At 37.0% G+C, this 8,497-nt stretch overlaps 1 protein-coding gene across 1 annotated transcript in view; it reads right to left on the reverse strand.

Moving 5' to 3' along the window:
* Nucleotides 1-4,262: 4,262 nt before the first annotated feature.
* The window catches only part of LOC110030811 (uncharacterized protein At3g61260-like), a 33,441-nt gene continuing 29,206 nt past the window's right edge, over nucleotides 4,263-8,497 (reverse strand). Inside the window, exons 3-5 of the mRNA XM_020733741.1 lie at nucleotides 6,610-7,072; nucleotides 6,374-6,455; nucleotides 4,263-4,326 (exon numbers count right to left, since the gene is read on the reverse strand). Of these exons, the coding sequence (XP_020589400.1) occupies nucleotides 4,288-4,326; nucleotides 6,374-6,455; nucleotides 6,610-7,072 (584 nt within the window). The 3' untranslated portion in view covers nucleotides 4,263-4,287. The remainder of the gene's footprint in view (nucleotides 4,327-6,373; nucleotides 6,456-6,609; nucleotides 7,073-8,497) is intronic.

Genomic DNA, 8,497 nt, shown 5'->3' on the forward strand with positions numbered 1-8,497 from the left:
TATATTTTAACTTATATAATTATTTTAAGCAAAATAGTTATCTAAATTTGGAAATCAGGGTTACACGTGTAAAGATGCTTTCTGACTTTGGAAAATCACAAAACATATCTACTATCATGAGGAACAAACCTATAAAATTTCAAGTCATTGTGATTATCATTTAGGACATTAAAATTAAGAGACGCCGGAGAGTATTTAATTAATTAAAAATCTGAGAGTCGTCAAATAATTTTTATTTTTATTCCACATTGTTCTCCTCTATTCACTGAGCAACATGGTATTTTTATTTTATTTTTATAATTTTTCTACACCAAGTTATGAACTTTCTATGTTCTAGAATTAATTTAAATAAAAAAATCTATAATTTTCTACTTAACCCAGTCAGTTGTCGCGTCAACCTCGTACGTTCCGAGCTTTCCATGCGTCACCGCGCTACTGGTCGCTGCCACCTGAGTCAGCCGCCATCGTTCCGTTCGGCGCGATCCGGACCGTCCAATCAATACAAGCGAAAACGGGCGACATCCGTCCATCGTCCCCAATCAACCGAGCCTGATAACCGTCCAACTTCAAACCCTAAGATCTCTGCCTAGACTCAATCAAATCACTTCAGATTTGTTCCTACACCTTCATCCAGACAAGACGAACGCATCTATACGGCTACATGCGTATGAAATAACACTTTTCTTCACAAAGCCCAAACTGAGCCAAAAAATAGGGTTTAAGCTCTATACCTAACTCTGAGAGAGAGTCTGAGAGGGGAGGCCTCAATCAGATGCTTGTGGAAGCTTCAGTAGGGTCCAACGAACCTTCTCGAAGTGTCACCTTGCTCTAGTATAAGGTCTAGGTAGGAGTTCGACCAACAGGTGGCACAACATTGGTCTAGAAGTGAGTTAGAGGGCTCAACAAAAAGGGTCTTTGATGGGGAACCTCCTCGTTTTGGTTTGAGAAAGCTTTTGAAAGGTTTAATTTGAAGTTTTGTGGAGTTTGGTAAAAGGACAAAAAATTGTCCTTGATTTCAAGTGAGAAATTGGGCTTTGGCAGTGGCAATGGAGGCCTGATGACTGTGGGATTGGACTTAAGAAAGCTTGAAGAGGCTCTGGAAGGATTTTGACAGTCTCCCCATGGATTTGGATGATCCCCCCTCCTTTGGCCATGGGAGCTGTGGTTTAAATAGACAAGGCTATGGTGGCCACCACGGCTAACCAGGGGGTGGAATCAATTTCTTAGGTGGGGGGTTGAGTGGCACCAATGACCAATGGGGGTGAGCAACTCTGGGAGTTCAAATTTTGAGTTTTGGTCATGGGGACCTCTCGGTTTTGGTGTTTTACGGCCACTAGGCTGGACGATTAGGCCAGGGCTGGGGTCAGGTGAGCCAGTGGGAGGTTTAATGATGATTGTCCCTTAAGGTTTAATGCTTGATGGAAAATATATTTGGGATTAGCCAAATATGGGGGAGAGATCCCCTTAAACAAGGGACCTTTGGTCCATGGCTCATATAGAGTGGGCTAGGTGGGTCTAGCCTAGTCCTTAGGGTCCAAATGTTGGTTGTGGTTACCATGGTTTGGTCAATTTGGGTTGGTTTGGTCAAATGTATGGCTTGGGTTCAAAATCATGTCATGAGCTTGGATTTGAGTTTGGGTTTGGCTAGACTTTGAATTTGACTCGATTGATAAAATTGGCTTGAATAATTGTCATGAGGAGTTTTGGATAACAATTGGGTGATTTTAATTTGATTTGGAAGGTTAATTTGGTGAAATTTGACCGTATGGTCAATTTTGGGCATATGGGTTAGACTTGGGTTTGGATTGGGCTAGGGTTTAGGTTAGGCTCAATCGATGGTTCAAATTGGTCCAAGTGTTTGTAATGAAGAGTTTTGGATATCAATTAGGTAGAAATTTTGGAGTTATGAGGTTCAATTTGGAAGATTTGGACTTTTTGTCAAAATTGAGGATTTTGGTTTATGTTGGATTTGGGTGAGCTTTCAGTTCAAGTTTGGGTCAATTGATTGTTCAAACTGATTTGGGGAAGTGTTATGCAGAATTTAGAATCTAAATTTGGGGAAATTGATTTGATCATGGGGTTCAATTTGGGGAATTTAAGGGTATGGCTAAAATTGGGGATTTTGGATTGGGCTTACAATTGGGTTCAATTGATCTTATATTTGATTTCAATTGGGATTGGGGATGATGAATTTGACTTTGGAATTGAAATTGGGTGAGATTGAAGTCAAATTGGTGAAAATTGGGGATGAATTGGGTAATTTGGGTCTTTATGGGCAATTTGGGGATTTTGGTGAAAATGAGAGAATTTGGTCAAATTGGGCTCAATGGAGTGGTTCAAATTGATTTTAGAGAAATTTGGAGTGATTTTAAAATTTTGGGAATCTTGAAATTTTTGAGGTGTTTGAAGGGCATATTGGTAATTTTGGGGATTCTGAGTGTATTTTAGGAATTTTAAAAATTTTGAGTTATTTTGGTTAATTTGAGTGATTTGGAATAGTTTGAAATGATTTTTTAAGAGATTTTGAGAATTTGGGTAATTTTGAGAATTTTTGGAAAATTTAGGGTTTAGGGCAATTTGATAATTTGGTGAAGTTTAAGGCCAAGGAAGGTCAAAATTGGAATTTGGCAAAATTGGAATTGATTGAGGATGTTACTCATGAGGTCACCATATTTAAGTCATGAGACCAAGGGAAATCTCATTTTAAATCCTCCATGTGCGAGTCTTAGCCGAACTCTAGCCCAGAGCTAATGGTTTGGGGGACCATTCACATGAGTTTCTAATAGAGTGAGGGATCAACCAAGCATATTTGGTTGGGGTTGAGCTTGTGAGTACAGGTGCAAGTGTACGTGTGTAAAACTGACCAAGACCGCACCACTCACGGGTAATCCTAAGGCCAAACAGTCATATGGGGGCTCCACTTATTGGTCTCACCTACTAAGTGCTAGAGGTTAGATACAACATGTGGAACTGCAAGATAGCAAAGAAGAGTTTAGAATTTCTAAAGGTGAGGGTACCATCACTAGTCCTCTAGGAATAGTCAACAGAAAAGTCCTATGGCTAGATCCTAGGCTTCTAAGGAAGAAAGACTAGACCTCAACTAAAAGTGAGGTCAATAATAGTGTCCAAGAAATCTAGCCCCCACTCCTTTAATAGTGCGCTGCATATAGACTCGAAGTGTGGGAGGAGGAGATGATTGTCTGGTAGAAGGTAGATGGTAGATTCAGAGTGATAGAGGGTCCTCAGATATAATGAATAGAGGAGTTGGGGAAATATCCACAAACGTCGGATAAGAAACAGTGTCCAAGAAATTTGGCTCCCCCTCACTTAAGGCAGTGATAGGGAAGTAGGGCCACTTTCAAATAAAGAGACATTGGCACTCACAAAGAGTTTATTTGTGATTGAATCAAGAAACTAACAGTCTTCTTGAGTGACAGAGTATCCGAGGAAGAAACTTTATTAACATGTGATCAAGTTTACTACGAGTTGGGGCATTGTTTCGAGCAAACGTCGTGCACCAAAAAATTTTAGGATCTAAATAGATAAGAACCGATTGGTAGAGAAATATGACATCAAAATGACTAATGGGGTTTTGAGGTTTTGATTTTTTTGTGGAGCACTATTGATGAGATAGACGACAATAAGCATGACATCATTTCAAAATTATTTAGGGATATTAGATTGAAACATAATAAATGAGCAACTTCGAGAATGTGTCAATTTTTTTCTAATGAATATCCCATTTTGTTGAATGTTTGTGCACGAGCTATGATTGAAAATGCCCTTACTTTCTAATAATTCTTCCAATATATAGTTAAAGAATTCACGACCATTCTCGGTTCGAAAGACTTGAATTACTGTTTTGAATTGGATCAAAATAAAGGAGTGAAAGTTTTTTAAGGTGGCGAGAGCTTCAAATTTGTCTTAATATATAGACACACATCATTCGAGTGTGGTCATCAATCAAGGTAAAAACCACAGTTTATTAGTGTAGTTGGGCGTGTGATAGGGTCCCCATAAGTCACTGTGAATAAGTGAAAAGGGAGCGAAATGCGTGTCAGAGCAATGATGTTGAGCTAACTGACAAATCTCACATTTGAAACTAACAAACTTTTTATTAGTAAACATCAACAAATACAATTGTTTTAAATATTAAAAATTATAATGACTCAAACGACAATACAACAACATAATAGGACATTCAGTGGACCGAGAAAAACTGCAAATACTGGATGGAGTGTCCTCGTTTTCCATGTCTTTCTCTTGGAAGCAGTAGAGCTTGGCTACTCACTTAGCAATTTCAATCATCCTCCCCGAATGACGATCCTGAAAGATACAAACAACTTGAGAAAAATAAGCTTTTTTCCAATCAATATCATGTGGCAAGATATTGACAGATAAAAGACTACACTTCAATAGAGGTACATGTAACACAGATTCTAAAGTTAGAACGGTTGTTAATACAACAGACCCTTTACCAACAATGAAAATATAGGAGCCCCCAACAATCTCAATATCTTTCTCAGAGCAAGGATAGAATGTCGACAAATGTTAAGAGCGTCTAATCATGTGATATGTGACACCTAAACCAATGATCCAAGAACTAGAAAAGACAAAAGAAGTGTATCATGGAAATTGTACCTTGACAGAGGTAGGTTGTCGACGGACTGGAAGAGAATTGATGGGATGCAAACAACTTAATTAAGTGTTCCATCTGACTCTTATGAGATTCGGGTGGTTCTGAAATGTTCTGAGTGAGAGTCGCTTGTACCGTAGTGGGCTCAGATGTTGTTGTCAGACCCTTGGTAAAAGAGGCTTTGGCTAAAATTTGTATGTTGGTGTCTCGTGGAGCTTCCAACATTTGTTACGAGTGTGCATAGGTTTGTGCCAGAAATCATAAGTGGAGTGAGTGGCCTGAGATAACATACCTTCCAACATTTGTTACGAGTGTGCATAGGTTTGTGACAGAAATCATAAGTGGAGTGAGTGGCCTGAGTATTATACGAATGTTGAGTATTATTAGTGATTAAGACGGATGATTCAACTGAAGTGGAAGTGCCGAGCATGACAAGTCATCGGCTCTCTTCACGTCAAATCTCTATGAATGCAGCAGTAGAAGGGGATCCTGGTCAGCGGGTAAGGTAGAGTCTCTAGGGAACCATAGCTCTAAAACCATGTTAAATTTTGTGAGAAAAGTAGAATGTTTTATTGATCGCAGCAAAGGATATAAATACATATTACAATAAACCACAGAAAAGAAAAGACTTCAATCCAGAAAGACACCAAATCGGAAATAAATAGATATGGTAACTCAAAATAATAGCAGCAAAATAGTAATGGCTCTTATGAGCAGTTAAACTTCTAATAAAAAATAATAAGAAGCAAACAATCATGCCTAGTTATTGAAGAAGACAGTAAATTGCTAACAGTGTTTTCAAAGCATCAGCATAGTCGTACGCGCGCGCGAGCGTGAACTTTTTTTTCTTCCTTTTACCAATATCTTTCTTAGTACAGCATTCAGACTAGAACATCAACAATTTTCAGTTGCTTCGCCTATTAAATATGCATCAATAGTTATTTAATTAGCCAAACATAATTCACATCAGGTAATAATAATTTATCAAATATAATTGTATCATTAATAAGAATAATTTTCAGTTACTTGAAAAGCAAAATACATCAAACAAGTGAGCGACATAAATAATGAAGTAATGTAAGAATGCTTACAAAAATCATGAAATACACTAATGAGATTGACCGACTAGAGATCAAAAGAAAAGCCCAATATAAAGCAAAAGATTGCAAAGACAAGGCATCAAAAAGCATTCTCGAGCAGAAGCTTGTTCGCAAAAAGTTACCAGTATCAACAATTAAAACTAGTGAAATGCATATATAGATTAGGAGTGAGCATGGAAAGAAGAACCATCAAATGGTTACAAACTCTAATGGGAGAGACAATGGAGAATTACCGAGCAAAGACTTAATGACTAAAAAAAATACTGAGAAGAAGCAAACAATCATGCCTCCTTGATTGTAGAATACGCTAAATTGAACATTAAATCTAAACTAGGATTGATTCTGAGCTAGAACTGAGTGCATAGTGCTATAACGCACAATGAAGAGGTGTTACATGTGTACTGAGCTAAGAGCTTGCGCTTTACAAGAAAGTAATGTGCAAAGCCAATGCAACGCTTCATTTTGATCCTAAAGTGCGATTTGAACTGTAACAGCCCATTCAACATTTCTATATTCACTAATTGAGTCAAGGCAAGGGTAACATATGGATGACGACAAACTAAGCCATAAAAATATTAAACTGATCCTTCAGTTGCATGGAGAAGCAATTTCATAAATAAAAAAATCCATCGAGTACCTCAACTTTTCTCATTTCAGCTTCCGTTTTAGCTTTCTGATGATTTTCCCAAGCCTGAATTTTGATTTCTTCCCGTTTAAACCTAAAAAATATATGTCCACGATCAATTCTTAGCAATAAATATACTCAGAAATCATATCTACTACCGGTAGCAGCGTGATCTTGAGCAGCTACCAAGCCCACGGAATGAATATGAAGGGAACATAAATTGCAAACCGAGTTCGTTAGTAATTTACCTGGCTAAGTACTTTGCCTTTTCAGCCTCTTCCCAAGCTGCTGCACGAGCCTCTACAACATTATTGGGTTGCTGATCTAATGAATCCATCTTCAAGTTGACAGATGCATCTGTTTCTTCTTCCTCCTTGCTCGCCCAGGCAGTAATGTTCATCTTGCCCAATTGTGTGCCAAGAACCATTATCTCCCTTCTAGTTCTGATTCTTAGTTCCTTCTCCCTACAGAAATCAGCGGATTCAATTGTTGTTGCAGTTCTTGGTGGTGTAGATGGCCTCGAAGAACTTGGGCTCCTTGACGGTGTTGTTGCTCTCACAGGAGTTCCAGTTTGAGAGGGCTCTTGGCTAGCAATAGGGGTCATTTCAGTACCCATATCCCTCATGGAAACAGATTTTACCGTTGTTGGGGGAACATTGAATGCAGTTTCACTGACAGTAGATGCTGAAGCATCATGCTCCCTAAAACTAACTGCACATAGTTATGTATCTAAATCAAGTCCAAAAAACCATGACTGTTGCCGGAAAATGAAAGATCTACCAAAATAAATAAATAAATCCCACTCTTTTCTGAAGGGTATAAAGTAATTTAAGAAATGGTTATTTCTCAAGCGTAAAGGGAATCGTAAGTAGAATGTCTAGCATAAGATGAAAATTAACGCCTTGAGAAAAAACCAAACACAGATAGTTAAGACCAAACTTAAAACATACGTTGCTTTATTCCTTTTTTCAAGAGATTTTCGGAGTAGGTTAGAAAAGCACAGCGAAAACAAAATGATTGCTATATTCTCCCTTTTTTATTTAATTTTGTTGAAAGCAAAGAAACCATACCAAAATCTGGTTATATGTCTGTAAAGTTTAGTTTAAAATAATTACGCTTAGATATGATTAAATTTTTATAAATTAAATATACCAAACATAAAAATACGATTTTTGCTCAACAGCCATTTGCAATCCCCATTAATTTAATGTCATATGGTTGATCGTGATAAATAACAATAATAACCACATAGCCCAAATTTTATAGAATGGCAGCCCTAAATGAAGAAAGAATATAATCATCTTTTTCTAGTTGGAAAGATATGGGCACTTCTTCGGTCTCCTTAGTAAAAGTTGTTTGAATGGTAATATCAAAGTAGCTGTCCCAATAAGATCTCTGCTAGGAATGATTGCATTATAATCAAAATTAATAGAGCAATGGTCGTAACAAGCTAGGAAGCATCATCGTTATTGATGGGGAGAGAACTTCAGGAAAACTGACTTTATATGGTTCAAAATAGCAGAATTTGGTGAGATATGCCTGCTATTTATTTTCATGGGGAAATATGCTCAAAAGTTCATTTTAGACAATAATGCTATGTAGTACTCATCCATCACGACCAACAATAGTTCAAACCAAACTCCAGTAAGATTTTGTTTCCAGTAAATTTCTGATGTGATTTAAATATGGATCGAACAAAGTTAAAGCAATGTACAAATAAAGTTCAATGTGGGTTCACACAAAGTTGAAATCTAATTTGAAAATAGATTATAATATATCAAACTATAAGGTTGATATAGTAGAATGAGTGCAATCACAATAACTATAACAAAATAAGTTAGAATAGCACAACAATCATAACAAACTACAATGCAATTTTAAAAGATATTATACAACGGACATAACATAGAGTACAAATCAATTATGCATTCAAGAGCTATAACATGACATCCACAACATAACAGATGCAAATTCAGACGGAATGTGAATTGGAATAACGAAAAAATAAATGTGCATAGAATTAATGTTAATAGCGAATGGATCTTTGGAACTACATTATTGTGAAATAAACAATGTATGAGTGGTCCTTATAGAATTGTATGAGATTAGACAAAACTTCAAATATATATATATATA

This window comes from Phalaenopsis equestris, unplaced genomic scaffold (genome assembly GCF_001263595.1).
Source record: "Phalaenopsis equestris unplaced genomic scaffold, ASM126359v1 Scaffold000002, whole genome shotgun sequence".
Classification (NCBI taxonomy): domain Eukaryota; kingdom Viridiplantae; phylum Streptophyta; class Magnoliopsida; order Asparagales; family Orchidaceae; genus Phalaenopsis; species Phalaenopsis equestris.